Below are 19,595 nucleotides of genomic sequence, written 5' to 3'. Positions count from 1 at the left end.
CTCAAAAAATTCCAATAGATTAGTCGAGCATGATTTACCTTTTGTAAATCCATGTTGACTTTGTCCGATCCTGTCACTGTTTTCCAAGTGCTCTGCTATTACATCTTTTATAATGGACTCTAGCATTTTCCCCACTACTGATGTCAGGCTTACCGGTCGATAATTCCCCATTTTCTCTCTACCACCTTTTTTAAGTAATGGGGTTACATTAGCTGCCCTCCAATCCATGGGAACTATTCCAGAGTCTATAGAATTTTGGAAGATGACCAGCAATGCATCTACTATTTCTAGGGCCACCTCCTTAAGTACCCCAGGATGTAGATTATCAGGCCCTGGGGATTCATCGGCCTTCAATGCCGTCAATTTCCCTAACGCCATTTCCCTACAAATACTGATTTCATTGAAATTCCTCCCTCTCATTAGACCCTATGTTCCCCGACATCTCTGGAAGGTTATTTGTGTCGTCCTTTGTGAAGACAGAACCAAAGTATGTATTTAATTGGTCTGCCATTTCTTTGTTCCCCATGATAAATTCCCCTGATTCTGACTGCAAGGGACCTACGCTTGACTTCACCAATCTTTTTCTCTTTACATATCTATAGAAGCTTTTACAGTCAGTTTTTATGTTCCCTGCAAACTTACTCTCCTATTTTCCCCCCTCTTAATTAATCCCTTTGTCCTCCTTTGCTGAATCCTAAACTGCTCCCAATCGTCAGGTTTGCTGATTTTTTTCTGGCCAATTTTATATGTCCTCTCCTTGGATCTTATGCTATCCCTAATTTCCCTTGTTAGCCACGGTTGAGTCACCTTTTTTGTTTTTTTATGCCAAACCAGGATGAACAAATTCTGTAGTTCATCCATGTGACCTTTAAATGTTTGCCATTGCCTATCCACCATCAACCCTTTAAGTAACGTTCCCCAATCCATCTAGCCAACTCGTGCCTCAGACCATCGTAGTTTCCTTTATTTAAATTCAGGACCCTATTCTCTGAGTCAACGACTTCACTTTCCATCTTAATGAATTCTGTCATATTATGATCGCTCCTCCCCAAGGGGCCTTTTTCCACACTACTCGCATATTCCTCTATTCTCTTCCTTGTGTATGCATCAAGCCTCCCCTCAATTGTCTCAAATTTATCTGTTTCATCCTCTCCATGTGGCAGTGAATTCCACATTCCCACCACTGTGTAAAGCAATTCCTCTCAAAATCTTTATTTGATTTGTAAGTGGCTATCTTATATTTATGCCCCCTTATTCTGAAGTCCATACCTCTTGTAAGCCGCAGACCGTATGCTTCATCCTGGATCAGTTGTTGTAACATAAGTCGCAAGTCATGCAGAAACTAAATAATGTAGCATACTTATGGTGTGCGTCTCCCCGAACCTAAGTAGGCCTAAAGCAACTCTCTGCATTAACGCTCTAAATGTGTTCAAAGGTGGTTAAATACTTCTCCGTGAGGGATCCATGAGCTGTGTTTCTTTTTTACCCTTGCTATGTCCGAGTTTGACATTTAAACATGGTGTGAATTTTCATCTTTAATGCCTGGGCTGTAATCTGGAAGAATGGATCGCACGCTCTTCATCAAACCTGCCTGATTTTCAGGACTTCTTGTTGCTGCCATCCTGATGTAATGTCATTTGCTTTAACCTGTTACTTTCAATTGTTCCTGCTATTTTTTTTTAAATTATGGCCTCCTTAACATTTCTGAGTGGTATTGGTTTGATCCATCTATAACTAGTAATACTTTTAACTTTACATCCATATATGTTGTTCATCTCTATATGATTGCAGGCTAATTTTGCATCTGCAAATCCATTCTTCATTTCTGACTGCAGCAATTTTTGTATATCTATCATGATGAGCACTGTTATATTCATATCCATATTTGTCTTTTCTTGCTACTTGAACATAATATTCTTGCCTTGGTGATGTTTTTAAAAGTCTGATGCTCCTTTTGGACCACTTTCCACCCAGTTGTGGATCCCATGTGACACACTCTGTGTGCAGAGAAATGTTGGTTTGGATCTGTATAATCCAGTAATGTTGTCTTACAGCTACGAAGACCCTTCTTTTCTCTCCACCCGTAAACAAAGGCTTCTAACAGGAAGATCCACTAAGGCCACTTCTGAACATTGTCCTTTCACTTATGTAGCAGGATCGGCGAGCATGAAGTTGCAGGGTTTTTTGGTTGAAACTTAGTGCTTACAATTTCAGCTGTCAATTTTTCACTTCTTTTGATAGCTATTGGTATTTCTTAATGTTCTACAAACACTTTGTGTAAAACTGAGTCTTGTATTTTTTTCTGTTCTCTTGTTAATTTCTTCCAACAGATAATCAGGAGCTGTTTGGTTGAAAGAACAGCAATATCTAAAATAGATTCTACTACTGCTTGTTAAAATACAATGAACTTCCATTTAAAAAGTAAATGGAAGTGATTTTTCTCAAAGCTGACGATTTAATGGGATAGTTTGGTAGCATTGATTTTTCAATGAATTGCACTAACCATAAAACAGCACAAGTTAGACTGTCCCACTGACACAATTGGAACATGGTTTCTCACCTGTGACTTCCCTGCACCGTAATTTCTTGATCTCAGCGGAGACCCTGTGGGAAGGTTCCTGATGGAGGAGTTGTGTTCTGGCCACCGAATGGGAGGAGCGTGGTGGGGCGAATGAGACCGAGTGTCACGGAGCTTGCTGGTGGTTATTGCTGGCTGCAATCAAAGTTCATTCATTTTGATCTTAATGTAGAAATCTTCTTTGAGTCGATGCAGAATTCCTATTGATTTTAATTGCTTGGTTTTGCAGGGTGAAATTCGAGCCACTGTTTTCACTGAGCAGGTGGATAAGTACTTCCCACTCATTGAAGTGAATAAGGTAAAGAGACCCATGTTATAATTCTGTAGAAATGCACCACAACACTTAATATATGTGAGAACTACAGACTTGGTCATTAGACTGTATTCCTAAAATCTCTTAAGCCTAAGCTTGAAATAATTTCATGATGCATGTTCTGGCCTGGAGAAACTGCAGATTTGTGTGCAGACTGTTTGTTTCCAAAGTGAAGGTGACCTTGGAAGGGGGAGGAGTACTTGTATATTCAATGTGAATTCTATATAATACTGTTGTACTAAGGTGTTGATTACCTTTATTTAGATGGCGCCTGGAACATAGTCGTTTATATAAAAGAAAATAGCTTTAATATTGTGGAATTCATTTATACTTGCAACTGAAAAGTAGTTTTGCTTTGCAACAACGCTAAGAATTTATAATGTAAATCTGGAGTCCGGGTGACTCAAGTGTAGCAATAGTCCCTTGCCCAGGGTGAGAGTCTCCACTTCACATTGGAGTCCATTGGGACCTTGACAGTGAACTTTCACGACAACTTTAGCATCACTGGAAAGTCAAACTCTTCACACCAGCACTACAGTTGTGCTGATTGACTTCCTTGGAAGATCAGAGGTTCAGGATTAAATGTCTCTCTTAGAGAAGACTTTGTGTCCCCTACCTTGTAGATACTTCTGTCTTGTGTCCTAATGTCTAAATGTGATATGAGTGTGGAGAAAGCAAAGGGGATATGGTATGGTATATAGTGGATTGTGACCATTTTAACAATATAATTGAAGTTGAGATTGTGGGGTGAAGTTTTGAAGCCGTACTTTTGATGCCTGCTTTGGAGTCCCTATTCGAACTAGGGTATAAATCTATATATTATGAAAGATTTTGTATCTGTATACACTTCCTGTCAACATTTTCCATTATAAATTCTTGAGTCCACATTCATAACGAAAACTGCCTGTGTAAACTTTCCACGTTGTAATTACACCCTCTCGCCGGTAGAGGTGCTGTCCTTGTCTTTTGTCAAACAGTGACTGCAGCCAATGAACCAGAAGCTGCTATTAACGAACTGGAAGCTGCGCAGCAGCATTCTGCGCATAAATGCTAAAGTTCATAAGCCGATAGAAACACGCAATCAACTTTTCATCTGACGTGGCTCAGTTCGGCAGCAACGATCACTTTCCCCAACGCAGCTCAGTTCGGCAGCAATGATCTCTTCTTCCCCACTCCCTCCCCTCCTTTCTCACCAATCTGGGAAGTCTGGCGAGAACAACCAAAAAACCACTGCAGCGGCACAGGCGCATCTACTTTATTTCATTGACAGCAGTCATGTCCTTTGTCAAAAGCCATAGATTACTCTGAAAATGCTTCAGACATCAGATCAGTGTCCAGAGTCCATTTATTTTCTGCTTAAATATAGACTGGCAGTGAGAAATGCTAAATATGAGGTGGCAGTAAGCATGTTACAGCACCATATTTTGGGGGGGGGGGGTCACTAAACTTTTTGCTCCTTATTTCTCTATCACCCCAGTATTTGGTGAGAGTTGGACATCTGCTCACTAGGGGAGGTGGAACATAAGAACAGGAGTACGCCATTTAGCCCTTCGAGCCTGTTCTGCCATTCAGTGGATCAGGAAAGGTGTCTTCATTGAGCTGTTGCGTTGTGCCTCTTGAGAAGGGGCTTTTTTGGCCAGAGGCATGTTGAGGATTCGGAGGAGGTGCGAAGTGCTCTCAAAAATAAAATGCAAGAAGTGAGGCCTGCAGCAAGTAATGTGAATAGTTATGGTCTGCTTGTGCAAGTGGCGAACTTCACCTCATTGAACTGTTTTATTTATGACCTACATGTGGAGGTTTAGTTTGATTTTAAATGTGCGATTTGGTGCGGGGAGATGATCAAACTTCGTCAGTGGTATAAAAAGCAGTGGAGTGAAATGCTGCATCTGCTTTGTCATTTCAGGTATATTTTGTGTCGAAAGGATCATTGAAGACTGCCAACAAACAGTATACATCTGTGAAGAATGATTATGAGATGACGTTTAATAATGAAACCACTGTGATCCCCTGTGATGATGCAGATGACTTGCCCACAGTCCAGTTTGAGTTTATACCGATAGATCAGCTGGAAAACAAGAACAAAGATACAATGCTTGGTGAGGGTTTTTTTTTAGGGGGAAGTTTGGTACAAGCCAGTAATTTGCAACGTATTGCTATAGTACTGCTTCTAGTCACTGGATGGTGCTGTCTGGAAACTAGTTAACAAAAAAGGAAATGTGTTGGATGCCTCATCTCCTGTTAAGTCTCTGCTAGTGCAACTTAATATCTGTCCACTAGGAAGTAGATTAAAGTGGTACCTAGTAATTTGGCAGCTTTTTCCTGTAAAACAAAATAAAAATGAGCACCAAAAACTTCTTTTTTAGAAAAAGGAGGCTGTGCTGTTGTGACTTGAAGTTGGGGTGAGCAGCTTTCAACCCAGATTAGTCCTGGGCCACTAATCGCTGGGCATTTCACTTGTTCTTGTACTGTATTTGTGCTCCTGTGCTGTTCTGATAGTATATCCTTTAGTCAATTTTTAAATGTCTCTTTCTAGATGTTATCGGAGTCTGCAAGTCATTTGAAGAAGTCACTAAGATAACAGTGAGGTCAAACAATCGAGAGGTATCCAAAAGAAATGTTTATCTGTTGGATATGACTGGGAAAATTGTCAGTGCTACGCTGTGGGGTGAATATGTAAGTTTTTTTTGGATCAAATGAATCAATAGTTTTTCAGTACTTGAAATTGTGTGAATATTCTTGCAGCAGAGTTTATGCTAATTGGTTATATTGGCTATTGACTGAATTCTGATAACTTTGCATACTTCTGTGCTGCAGCCTTTTGGGAGGGAAGCAATGGGCATCAGTCTTCTGATCGTGGCTTACACCAATACAGTGCTCTCCTCGGAGGTGCAGTTGCGATAGGGTGGGTGGTGTTCTGCATCTCATTCTTCCTTGGGCCCTTCCCAGCAAAGTCAGTCACTGGACGTTAAGTTCACACAATTTCAGCCAACTATTGAGACATTTCTAACTGTCCCTTTTGTGTGTGCCTAAGTAAGGTGTCCTGTCCTGCATCAATTTAAGCCCAAGGGTAGGAAGCACCCAGTCATCATCCCAACACTGTATTCCAATCAATTCACCCTTGATTTGTGTATTACATCTCATCTTGTGGGTTCTGTGCTATAGAATTTCATACAATTGGAAGATTGTCATCCTTTTTGAAATAGATGGATATAAAACCAGTTTGCAACTACAGTATCCGCAATATCCAGACAAATTAATTTGTTTTTTAGGTAGTGGTAGAAGACACTGCTAATGTATAGATAAGCTGGACTTTGCAATTGAGAGTAAAATATCAAGATTTTTTGGAACCAATTTGGGGATATCACAGATTGTGAAAGACTGCAGGAGCACATGGATACGCAAGCAGGATGGGCAGATAGGTGGCAAGTGCCGATTTAAAGTAACAAATTTTGAAAATAAAAATGGGGAAAGGAAGTACACCTTAAGATTTTAAATGGAGCAGAGTTACCTTTGTATGCAGATACCCAGGTCATTAAAGATGGCAGCACAAGTTGATAAGACCATAACGGCAACCCGAATATCTCGGTTTTGTTTCTGAAGCCATAGAATATAAAGATAAGTAATATTGAACTTATGTTGCAGTTTTTGGTATCCTGTTATAGCAAGGATATAAAAGCAATAGAAAAGGTACAGTGTAGTTTCACTAACATGTTACCATGGATGAGGGATTATAATTGAGAAGAAAGACTTGGTCTTGTTTTGTTGGAGCTGCGAAGGCTATGGAGTGACCTAATGAAGCTCCTCAGTGATGGGTTGTTTCCACTGATCAGAGAGATTGTGACAAGGGCACTAATTTAAAAATACTCCAAGCGAAAGGTAGGACAAAAAATGGAGTGATTAGAATGTGGCAATCTCTGCCACAAACTGATGAAGCAGTGTCCATACAGACTTTTAAAAGGGTATTAGATAATTGCTTGAAAAGAGGAATATTAAAGGGTATGGGCTGCCTGCAAAAGAGCGAGATGAGGCTTTGTGCAGAATAACACTGGCACAGGCTGGATGGTCAGTTGCTGTGTCAGTACATTGATTCTATGATTTGCAGATGGTATTGTATCTGATTCCTAACGTGACAATTTTGTGATTTCTGGCTTGTACTGTTGGGAGAGACACTGAACAGTAGCAAGGTGCTTACCCGACAGGAAGGGGCAGATTCTCATAAGCGCTACCTTTGGCCATTTTATCACGAGTGCCCGGCTCAAGGCCACCAGTTGCCGAGGCCCTGGAATAGTTGCCTGCCTGCCTGCTTTCTGTGCCAGAGAACGCTGAAATTTCTTGCCTTAAATGGTCTTTAGTGAGAATTAGAGAACTTCCAACCTTGTCTCTTATTTTCTGTTTCTAGGCTGAGAAATTTGATGGATCAGAGCAGCCGGTGGTGGCTATTAAAGGAGCCCGTCTTTCAGATTTTGGTGGCAGATCTCTCTCTGTTTTGTCATCCAGCACCGTAATGATCAACCCTGATATTCCAGAGGCTTTCAAACTGAGGTCATGGTGCGTTAAGATTTTGTTTTTGATTTTTGATCCCTCTCCCTGAAACTAACCAATGCATAGTGTTTGGAACTTCAATGTGCTGTACATGTATGTATGGGTATATGGGCACTACAACTACAGTATACTTCTGACGAAAGGTCATTGACCTGAAATGTTAACTCTGTTTCTCTCTCCACAGATGCTGAGTATTTCCAGCATGTTCTGTTTTTTACTACAACTATAGTGTCTGTGCAAAACAGTCTTGTAACTGCAGCATTGGTGAAAACCAATATAAATGAAACCTGAATCTGGCTCTAGAGTGAGACTCTCTCTGTAGTCAGTTTGGGCTGCAACACCTGATTTAAACAAGTTTAGCACTTTTGAAACTGCTTCACGCAGATGCTATACTTGTATGAATGAACGTGCAATTACCAGTATTTGCAACTGCTCTCGTGAGCTGGGTGTACATAACTCATTCACCCCATAAAAGGAAGAAAAATAAATTGCGCATCCCTAACTTGTTGCTGTAGGATGCTAAGAGATGTGAGCAGATCTTATGCCTATTCTACACAAATGTACAAACTCGTGATACCGTGTGGCAGCTGTTGAAAACAGTTTGTGCGTTTAACTGTGCAGAGCCTCAGTTGCCGCATTGATTTTACTGACTGCTACGTTTGAAGGTAAAGCAGCATCTGCAGCGTCATTATGAAGATGTTAAAAGTTTTCCTGCAGAACAAGATTAATTTTCAAGGCATGCGTACTTGCCCTACTGGCCTCAGATCTTTGCCCTCAGGAGCTGGTTTTATGACTAGCAGGGGCTAAAGAACAGAGGTCAGCGACGTACATTTCTGAAATTGATCTCTCCCATTTCAGAGTGAATGGTACTGGGAAGAATTTTTTAAAAAGTGGTGCATTATATACACACGTCTATTTTTATACTTTTGCAGCAACTTGGGGAAAATTGCATCTTTAAAACAGTGAGTGAAGGGAAATTGATTTGACTCTCTGAAATTCTGTTTTGGATTAGATGTATGTTAATCTACAGAGGACCCATTTGTCTTGCCAGTACATCTAAGGAAACTGCAGCCAACTGACAGTTGGTGTCAACAGTGAAAATCTTTCTTGTAGTTTTATAGGATCTCTATCAATAATTCAGCTTACAGACACGCAATGCAAGCCTCTTTTTTTTTTCCATTGCTCGCATGCAATAGTGGGGGTAGGAAGATTGTTTTCAGTTTGTATAACAGATGCATTATATTGACTGATGTGGATATGGAAACCTAACGGTACACACAGGAGCATCTGTGAAATTGTGCTATCATATTTGGGAAATTGCACTGAAAGAGAACATTAATACCTCTGAGCCAGCAAATTCAACGTTTAGATGACCCTAATGTGAACCTAGCTTCTTTGCGGAATGCAAACTTGTGACCATGGAAGTGTGAAGCAGGTTTATCCACGCTGTAAGCACCAAGCTGTGCCCTTTCCCTATAGCGTTTTTTTGTAGGCTTTGTTTTGGAATTAAGTAAACTAGCACAAAGGTTATATATCAAATGTTACTGGAATTAATTAAGCTTTTTTAAAAGCTATATATAGTTCTGAATATCTTATGCTTAAAGATGTTTTTCTGTTATTTTGTATGCTAGTAAAGGGTTTGGTGGTAGGTGTTCCAGTTTGTACGCATTGACTTGCTGCTTGGAGCACTCCCAGATCAGGTACAACAAATGCTAAATCCAGGGCAAAGCTCCCAGTACAATGTTCCAAAGGTGCCTGAGGCACCGCCCTCAATAAGTACCACCAGTGGCACCGTTCTTTCACATCAGTCAGCCCTACGCCTTCTCAGGAGATTGGTGCTGAGTTGTGGGCAGTTTTATGTTGTGGACTCCCAGGAATTCAGTGAAGCTCCCCAGACACATTTTGTGCCACCTGGTCTGACTTCAAGCCCTTCCTCCCAGAGGTAAAAGACTTCCTGTTTTATCAGCTTATGCCATCCAGTCTAACATGCTGAATCCAAACATCTGGTTCTGTGAGGACTTCTGTTGTCTGCTGGGCAATGTATTTGAATCTATAAAAATGTGTTTAATACACCTGGAATTTATGCTGGTAGCTTATATCTGTCATCTCCTCTTCACCACCCCCTCATATAAAACCTTTGAATCAGGACTGGAATAGTTTAATACTTTGTATGCTATTTACTCCCAGCATGTGTTCTGTTTTTCATTTTTAAATTTCTTTTTCTCGGCTCCTCAATATCAGTGGGTTTTCAGAATGAAATCGTACACGACAGCAATTTTTAGCTTCCATCCCCCAGGCCGTGCTGATTCGACTGATCCCAACCAGAGTGACTGTCAGTATCAAGCAGTTGGCATGAATATCCCTGGTTTAGTGAGGGGAAAATCCCCAGGATTCCTGTCCTGATCGCTATTTGATGCACCCCTGTTGAAGGTGTGGGTGTCGAGTGAGGACTGAATTGGGCACCACAGTGAGGCTCCTGAAGTCAAATAGGCAGTTGGTCTTTACTGTCTAGGCCTGCGCATGAACATCTGCTTAGACAAGGTACTGAGCCTGTGGAACCATGCCCCAGTAAGAAGTCCATGTGTTCAGAAGGAAATGGAGAAAATTGGCAAGAAAAATAAGGCCATGTTAATTATTTTTGTCCTCACCGGCCCCAGTAGTAAGTTGCCTGAAATTACTGCCTTTTTAAGAAGAAATGTAGAGCCACGCCCATCCGTGTCTACCCTTTTTCTAGCAATCTGATTTGGACTGTGGAAGCATGCGAGTGCCAAAGCTCCCATTGTCCCTTATAACTTAGTAATTGGTTTCTACAACTTAGTAATTGGTTTCTACTCCTTCATGGAATATTCTCATTGGTCGCTGCTAAAGTTGTTGCTGTCCTCTATTGACCATATTTAATTCCACATTTAGTGCTACCAGACCTAGTCTGTGCCCACCAATGTTCCCTTTAAGCAGCGCAGCCGTGCAGTAAAGGGAGAGATCCTGCACAGAGCGCTCACTGGCTTCTCCAGTGAAAATACTGTGCATGCGTGGAAATTTAAAGGGACTGCGCACTAAACGAAACAGGCCGCACAGAAAAAAGCACAGCTTACAGGGAACATTGGTGCCCACCCTCTCTCTACTTTCAGCCTAACTGCCAGAACTTAACCAGGAGCCTTTTCTTTTTCTCTCCCCATCCCCCTCACCTGCACTCATCCCTGACTATCAGGTGTAGCTCGAGCTTGGCCTTGCCCCTCATCTGCCTGCCCCATCCTAGACCTGCCATGCCCAACATTTGACCCAACACCAGCCTGGGACCTGCTGTGCCTACATCTGACCTGGATGGCATAAGTTGGATTTAGGAAATTTCATGCTGTGGAGGTTCATGTATATGTTGTGATGTTTGTCACGCAGGTTTGATACTGAGGGCCAAGTGATCGAAGGGACATCCATTTCAGATGTAAAGGGTGGTTCCTTTGGTGGAGGGAACACAAACTGGAAGTTGCTGCTTGAGGTTAAAAATGGGAACTTGGGTCATGGAGATAAGGTGAGTTCAGATTCCAGGCTGATTGTTGACATGTAGCCCAGCTGGCCACAATGGCTGTGCAAGCTTGACATTATCAATGAATTGGTATATTCACTTCACTTAACGGTTTCATGCTGAGAATTTATCCCCAGGACTTCTGGGGACTTGTATAGTGCAATAGCTTGTGTTTTCCCATAACACTGCTGTCCAACTACTATTTTTTTCTTCCTCTCCCTTCAACTTGCTGCCCCTTTTTCCCTACCGAAATGCTTGACTTGTTTGTGGAATACATTTTCATGGATGCCTGGCACACGCAAGTGTCTTGCTTAAGTGACTGTGTGAGAGTCTGAACTGAGTGTTGCAGGCTATTTGACTGTAAAGAGCTTTGTAGTCAAACTGGACCATCTTTACCTGATAATTGCTTCCAGCAGGAGTTTGTCAGCAGCACAGATGGGGGCAGATCATGGGCTTGACAGCTCTAGATGGCGGGTATCCCATGGCTGGCAGTCTTAGTTTGTGACTTTCTAAGGGAGCTCTGTACATATTGAACTTGGTCTGTTGTGATTGGTTCCTATCTGTGTCTCTGTCTCTCCTGCTGTCTGACAGCTGTTAGAGAATATAAACATTCTAATTTCATCAACAAAACATAATTAGAGCATTCAAGATTCAACCCTTTTTTTGTTTTTAATTCAGGGAATTAACTCAAATTAAGATGAGGAAAGTTTTGCTCTATGCATGGCAGCTGTTGGTAATTGGATTGTTTACATTTTCTAGCATCAACAAAAACCAGGTGACTAAAAACTGCTTCAAAATTCAACTAATTTATGGTTGTGTGTGTTGTCTGTTTGTTTCTTGCTATCGCTCACAGGATCTCGTGTGCTTGTCTGTCTCCAGCTCTCGCATGCACTTTCGCTCACTCACTCGGCTTAATTGCACTTTCTGAAGTTTATAGAATGCAAAATAAAAGTTATAAATATATAATCAAGTCTTTTTTTTCCACTCGCATGCAACTTGTTTTTAACTGAAAACTCACTTTTTTCCCAAATAAACCTTTTAAAATTTGTTATCCAGCTTTTCTCCCAATAATTTTGTAAAACAACTGAGCAGAAACTGTTAAAGGCTAAAGAAAAATATTACAGCTGTTCAGCTACTGAATGGTAACATGCTCAGACTGCACCTTCTACCTGAATCCTAGCTCTGGGCAAAAATATGAAGGCTTTTGGGAGAGACTGCTCCAAGTTTTAAAAAAAAAAAAAAAAAAAAAAAAATGTATGAATGCAATTGTTAAACTTAACCATGTTATTAAATATAATTTTTATTTTGAATAAACCCTTATTTAGGACCTTTTTAGAAGCTTAAGTTTCTAAGGCAAAAAATGGCAAATGGAAAATATTAATGGCCCGGAATGTGTGCTCAGCAGTGAAGCAACAGCGCTTGCCGCTGACCTTGAAGAAAGCTGCCCACAAAGATCTAGTGATCTCTGGCTCTCTCGACCTTAGTTTGAATCTGGTGCCAAATCAAGCGAATCCTAAGTGTCCAACAACAGTGATGTCATCATGCTGGCTAAGCAGCCAATCATATTGAAGAATTCTCAGATGGCAAACATGGAAGTAAAACGCACAGATTCTAATTTACTTTTTATAAATTTGAGCAAAATAAAGATTGGGACATACACACATAGGATTAAACTAGAAGCTGAAATATCATAAACTTATAAAAATGTTAAAAACTTGTAATTCTTAATCATATTAATGGAAAACATTCCACGCATATAAAATTAGCTTCTTCAGGGCCAGAACGGTTGTTCAGCAGTCAGTGCGCTGTATAAAAACCCAGTTACACCTCTTTCAACCAGGCTTAAAGTTTTGGGGGTTTTTTTTAAACATCGATATTCAATCATTAAAAAGTGATGTTTTCATCTTTGTATGTGATTTCAACTGATTGCCGGCTCTGGAGAGTTCCGCAGCGCAACCTGTGGCAGAGCAGTGAATGACTGACCGCAGCTTCAAGATTTCCGCGTTTGTCTGCGCACAAGCTAAATCCTGAAGTTGTGGTCAGTTTTGGAGGGGTAATGACTGCGAACGCTGACCGTTTCGCTGTCATTACCACCGCAAAGTCCGGGCCAATATTTCTTTTTGAGTGACTTTGTAGGGGGGAAGGATAATAGTGTCACACATTGGCCTGGCTGTGCATTTGCAGGTTGGCGACTTTACATAACTGGTCTCCAAATGTGGTCATAGGAATTTATAATGGCAAAAGTTGATACAAAAGTAGGGCAATAATGGGACAACGTGAAGTACCGTTTTGTAGACTGGAAATGTGTGCAGATGTGATTTTCTTGTGCTGTGGCCCCCCTTCCCCTGATTGAACTCGCCACTTTAATTGGGTTTTTTCCCAAGAAGGGTACTAATTTTAGTTGTGCTTCCTGGAGAGAGGATAAATCTGAAATTTTGCCAAATCATGCAGCTGGTGCACACCTAGCAATTGATTCAGGCATAATGAGTGCATGCGAACAGATTGCCTACCTTGATCTCCGTTGCCCAGGAGAAAGAGGGAAAGAAAAACAAAAACATTCAAAAATGAAATGGAAGGGGAATGTAAGAAGAATGAGTCCACTGAGCGTGTGTTTTTCCACTCCAAGGCCAGAGTTAGAATCCAGCACTGCCGATCAAGCTGAGCAACTGTGGACAACTTGCATTGCCTGCCATTTGAAGTGTTGCACCTGGATAGTCAGACCCTTAGAAGTGTGCATCTCCTGTTGGTCCATACTGGTGTCATGATGGAGATCTGAAACTTGACATTTAAGCATTTTGTAGTGTGCAATAACTTTTATCTATCTTTTCTGCAGGCTGACTATTACACCACTGTAGGTACAATTGTGTATCTGAAGAAGGAAAACTGCATGTACCAGGCCTGCCCCACACTAGAGTGCAACAAGAAGGTTGTGGATCAACAGAATGGCCTTTATAGGTGTGAAAAGTGTGATCGCGAGTTCCCCAACTTCAAATATCGTATGATCTTGTCGGTAAGTACAATCAGAGAACATTGCGGAAGATTTAGTTTCAACTGTTTTACTAAATATCTTATTCCTGTGATGCACAGCACGTTCTGAACTTTCCAGCCTGTTGCATCCTGATGGGTGTACAGAACTGAAAGGGATGCTAGTAATCAGTGGAGTATACAGAGCAGCTCAGTGACTTCGCTCATGTTTTGTCATTTTAGAGCCTAGCTGTTGTGTTTAAGGCCTGGATTGGAAAGTCTCTTGGAGGCTGAAAAAAAATAATAAACCACAGTGCCCTTCCCACGTAGCTCCTGAGCACGCTTCGTCTTATCATTTTGTTAGTCCGACAGAACCACTGCTGGAAGTTTGCATTAAGACCGGCACAAAATAGTTTAAACCGACTAACAAAGGATCCGTATGTTGCAATTTTTCTTAATGCTCTATCTAAAGGTTTTAATTGTCTAGAATTAGGCTTGTGAAACTTCATTTACAGCTTTATTTTACCATTTTCTTCCCAGTAATGTTTTGATTTTTAAAAAATATACTTTTAATATATAAAATAAAATGTCTAACTTTTTAAAAAAATTAAGTGTTCAATTTTGTCCTCTAGATAAATCTAGCAGACTTTGGAGAAAACCAGTGGGTGACATGTTTCCAGGAGACTGGCGAGGCAATCCTTGGTCAGAATGCCACTTATCTTGGAGAGCTGAAGGATTCGGTAAGTGGTTTATTAGTTTACTTAAACTTGTTGCAGCTTTAGGTTTGGACAGGAGCAGTTGAACTTCTCTCTACTATTTTTGTATCTTTAGTCTTCCTTTCCAGCTCCCTAACTTCTGTAAAATTGTCACAGACCATTTGCTGCCAGTATACCTGCTGTCTCCAAGGCACAGTTAAACACTATTGTTGAAACTTTGTCTTTCCAATTACTATTCAGTCCCAAAATGTAGTTAAGTGGGGTTCTTGAAATAAAAATGTTTGCTTTTAAAAGCCAGTATCATTGCACTAGAGATAATTGGTTTTGACACTTCTGGGGTTTGTCCAGATTTATCTCTGCAATTTTTAAATACTTCGAAAGTTGAGTTTTACAGAAATCAGGTGCTGTGGAAGAAAAATATGTAAATGGGAGTATGTAGGTAGCGACAAGTGCGAGTTACCACAAGACTTGCTTTGATGTGAAAATTCCCTCGTGTATATTTCAAATGCTGTGTGCTTGGTGTATTTAAGGCAGTAATTCAATCTGGGGCTTCTGACTAATGCTTGAGCATCTCCTAGTTGAGCATTTTCTGAACCCCTTGATTGGCCATTCACTGACGTGAATCTGCTTTGTACAAGCTTTTGTTTTTATGGACTGCTTGGGTGAATTCCATGAAGCATCAGGTGCCATATATAAAGTTTATTTTCATGTACATATTAATTTGCATATAGCTCGAGATGCTGATACTAACTGATATTGGTGTTCTAATTGAGAATTTATCCACCAGTGAGGCAGCAGCCCTTTCCAACCCTCCAGGCCCATAAAATTCAAACCGAGCAAACCAGCGCAATGAGACTGAATTGCTTGGTCTTTCACGGCCTGAACTGCCAGGGCTTGGGGACTACATATCTGGCACTAGTGCTGCACTTGCGCTGCATTTACTTCCTGTAAAATGGTGTTCATTCTTGGTAATCCTCCTTATTTTTTCCTGTCAACTAACCTGATTATAGTGCCCCCTGTCCAGTTCTCTTTGTCTTAAAAACATTCTTCCTGGTCACATAGCCAAGTAGAAAAACTAATACAGGTAGACTACCCTTTATCTGGACTTCCGAAAACCGAAACCCTCTATATTAAAAAAAAAAAAAAAAAAAACCTTTGGTTTTTTCGTTCAGCGTAAGTCGTGCGTACGACTTACGCTGAACGAAAAAACCTTTGGTTTTTAGAGGGTTCCGGTTGCGGAAGTTCGGATAAAGGGTAAGTTGTGCGCACGACGACCCCCCCGACAACCGCCAGCCCCGACAACCGCCGACCCCCCCCGGCGGGCCCCGACAACCGCCGGCCCCGCCGACCCCGACTGACTTACGCTGAGCGTCAGCGTAAGTCGTGCGCACGACCCGACCCCCCCCCCCCCCGCCGACCCACCTTCCGAAATCCGAAATTCTCCTTTATCCGAAACTCGGCTGGTCCCAAGGTTTTCGGATAAAGGATAGTCTACCTGTAGTAATGAAAACTGAAGCACTGGCAAGTGAACAGTTTTTAAAATTTAGTGTATTCAAGGCTGTACCAGCGACGGGTTCCACGCTGACCTGTCTTTCTCTTTCACATAATAACTAACCTGTGTTGCATTTCTGGCACTTTGTTTTAATATTTCCAAAATCTGGTATTTTTCTTTTTAACCTGATTGTGGGTGATCTTGTAACGACAGCATTGTTTGAACAGCTTACAAAGTCACATGAGACCCCCCTCCCACCATGAACAAACTTTATCTGAATTTTTAAGGTAGCTAATGTGTTTTGAATTTTGGGGTGTTCTGCGCCCTCGCTATGTTTTTCCTTTTTTGTTCAATCTACCCACAGTATGATCTTATGTTTGTAGTCTTTCTGGTGTGTGTTTGCATTTTAGCAGTGGGAAGGTAGAAAGGGTAAGATATGTAATGGGCCAGAAAAGATTCAAGGTGAGAAAACAGCAATTGATCCAAGATGGAGGGAGAAGCTCACATTGCTTGCTAGCTAGTGAGTTACTTTGCCTTTATAGCTGAGTAAAACTGGAAAGAAAGGTGTGCGAGTGAAACTTTCTAGCCCAAGTTGCACTTTACATTCCCTTCACCTATTTGCACAATCAGGAAAAGATGTTCAGTGCAGTTTACTCATGTCCAGGTGAGTGTTTTGGCTCGGTAGCAGTACTGTATGGAATAACAGACATCGGTGTGATCCTGAGTTATAGTTTCTGCACTCATGCTCATATAAACACAAAACCAATGAGGCAGAAATGACAAATGGCAATAAATAAAAAACAATTAAAGTGAAATACGATTGCATTGTAGTGCGTGCTGGAGAAACGTATGCAGCTGCTTGGTGATGGTTTTCTGGTTTAGGGCTGAGGTGTGAGTCTTTTTAACTGTGCATAAAAATATTAGGTAGCCACATGTCATTACTTGTCCTGAGCGGATGGACAGGTGGGCCTCATAAGCCTCTTGTGTTTTTGAGCAGATTCCTGGAGGATTTGCACAGTGCATCTAGTTTCCCCCTTTTCCTTCTCTCCTCGCATCCCATGGGGATGGGGGGTGGAAGGGGAACAGTGTTAAGTCACGTTGACAATGAGAAAGTTAGAGAGCTCATTGTGCTGGGACTTTGCCGCCATACCTAAAGTCTTTAAAGACACAGTTGAATGAAGTAACCTTTCTGCTCAACTCCCTGGGGGTTGCTTGTGACCTGAAATTGCATGCCTAGGATCAGCAAAATATTTGTTTTTAAAAAATGATTCTTCTTTTCTTCATAGAACGAACAAGCCTTTGAGGAAATCTTCCAGAATGCAAACTTCCGGTCCTACATCTGCAGGATCCGTGTCAAACTCGAAACATACAATGTGAGTGACTTAATCTGGAGTAGGTATTCTATAATGTGGACAAGTTTTTTCTTTCAAAGAAAGACACCAGGACACATCCCCACAGACCCCTCAGTCAGTAATTAGGAAACAAAAAAAAATACTTTAAAGGTGCTTCACTTCTTGCATCTGATGTTTAGCCTCCCAATTGAGGTTGAAGCCTGCCATTTGAGAGGATGGGGTATCTTAACATTTCATCAGTCTGCATCAGATCCAGGCCCCCTCACTGTTAAGCATGCAACAAGGGGTCGTGGAGGCTGTAGCTGACTCATGAATACTCAGCACCTTGCCATCTTTGACTGCTCCTGCTGCTCTGTTAAAGTACATCTTGTCTACCAACTTCCCAAATCCCTTAACGATTTCATTGAGATTTTTTTTAATTTAGCCACATTGTCCATGATTGTAGTCTTCACATTATTTACTGCCCCTGCCCCAACCCAGTCCTGTCTCCTCCTGTTTTTATGCCCTCCCGTCCCTGCTCGACTTCATTCTGCACAGTAACTCTGCACACCGTGTCACCTGTTGAGGTTTCTACACTGATCAGGCCATCTCTAATCACTTCCTTGTCTTCCCTCGTCTTGTCTGTGCTCACCTCCAACCCCGCTAACCTCACCGGGGGGGGGGGGGACACTTACTTTCTTTCTCCTCCCTGCCATTGCCAACCAACACACTTTAACTCTGAGCTTCCTCTTCTGGCCCTCCACCTGCCAATACATCACTGCCTCTGGGGCTGCTCAAAATAGCTTCCTTGGATCCATCTCTCCCTTGATTGGTGCCTCTATTCTTCCCCCAGCCTACTAGACTCAACTTCATGAGATTCCCTTTCTGCTTCCTTAGGTCCCCTTCTGACCCAATTCATGACTGCACAAATACCTTTTTCTTGCTCACTTGACCTTGTTAATGGCTCCTCTCACATTTGCACTGTCATCTCTCTTAAACTACTGTCATCAATCCCTTTTCAAAAAGTCCATCGTTGACCCTGCAATGCTCTCTAACCTTGCTTTCCTAACTTCAATGCGCTGTCACCATCCAGCTCTGCAATTACCTTTCCCACATTCCCTGCTGGAATCCCACCAGTTCTGTTTCCACCCTGACCACCGCACCGAAACCACCCTGGCCAAAGATGTGCATTTGTGACCGTGATTATGGATCATTATTGCTCTTTGCCCTCTGCTCCAAGTATGGCCAGCTGCTCCATTCTATATTGTGATGCACAAGGTATCACAATTGTGTTGGACAGGCTCGATGGGCCAGAGGGTCTTTTTCTGTCCATCATTGTTTGTATTTCTACTGTCTCTTTAAAATGGACACCAAAAGTAGTGGCCTTTTAAATGGAGAATGCTCCACTCTTGTGATATTTCTGAGCGAGAGATCCCAAAGTGCCCAGCTTCTTAACGGTAGATCACGTGGTGGTGGTTAGATGTTCTTTCATGGGCCATCTCTATAGCACTTCCCTCACTTGGTTCCATCCCATTGTAGACATTGCATCTCTTACAAACATTTTCTTTCCCATCCTTGCATGATTCCCCACAGAGTACCTCCACGTTCTCTCCTCCACTCCATTGTTGGAAGGCCTTCAGCTGTCTTGGGACTATTTTCTCCCTAAATTTCACTTGTCATCCTGCCTCGTTCCCTATCTTCAAAAGCTTTTTAAACCCCGCTTTAATTCCCCGCTCCACTCTCACTCAGACCTCACCGTCCTCGGCCTCTTGCATTGTTCCACGGAAGCTCAGCGTAAACTCGAACAGCACCTCCTCTTTCGATTAGGCACTTTACAGCCTTCCGGACTCAACATAGAGTTCACCAGTTTCAGACCATAACCTCGGCCCCTATCCTATATATATTTTTTATCCACACCTTTTTGTTTGTCGTTTCTTCTCCCCCACATGGCAGCTGTCTTTCACTCTGCCAGCGCAATTTACACTTCATCTAGAGCCATCCTTTGTTTCTTAACCTGTCCCATTACCACCTCCTTTTGCCTTGAATATCTCTCAATGTCTCTTAATCTCTCCTGCCTTCTATCCTATCACAGACCCTCCCTTTTGTTCTTTCATCCCCTCCCCCCCTTTCCCAGCCCCT

General features: G+C 41.8%; 1 protein-coding gene across 1 annotated transcript in view; it reads left to right on the top strand.

Annotated features, from left to right (window-relative positions):
- rpa1 (replication protein A1) overlaps positions 1 to 19,595 on the top strand; it is a 55,051-nt gene that overhangs the window by 30,468 nt on the left and 4,988 nt on the right. Inside the window, exons 9-16 of the mRNA XM_085964759.1 lie at positions 2,808 to 2,876; positions 4,795 to 4,987; positions 5,425 to 5,564; positions 7,291 to 7,439; positions 10,827 to 10,959; positions 13,787 to 13,963; positions 14,550 to 14,657; positions 17,412 to 17,498. Coding sequence (XP_085820885.1) covers positions 2,808 to 2,876; positions 4,795 to 4,987; positions 5,425 to 5,564; positions 7,291 to 7,439; positions 10,827 to 10,959; positions 13,787 to 13,963; positions 14,550 to 14,657; positions 17,412 to 17,498 — 1,056 coding nt within the window. The remainder of the gene's footprint in view (positions 1 to 2,807; positions 2,877 to 4,794; positions 4,988 to 5,424; positions 5,565 to 7,290; positions 7,440 to 10,826; positions 10,960 to 13,786; positions 13,964 to 14,549; positions 14,658 to 17,411; positions 17,499 to 19,595) is intronic.

The sequence above is a fragment of the Somniosus microcephalus genome, chromosome 22 (genome assembly GCF_052327205.1).
Source record: "Somniosus microcephalus isolate GS21.2 chromosome 22, FLI_Smic_1.0, whole genome shotgun sequence".
NCBI lineage: Eukaryota > Metazoa > Chordata > Chondrichthyes > Squaliformes > Somniosidae > Somniosus > Somniosus microcephalus.
This window is presented reverse-complemented; position numbering and strand designations above follow the sequence as displayed.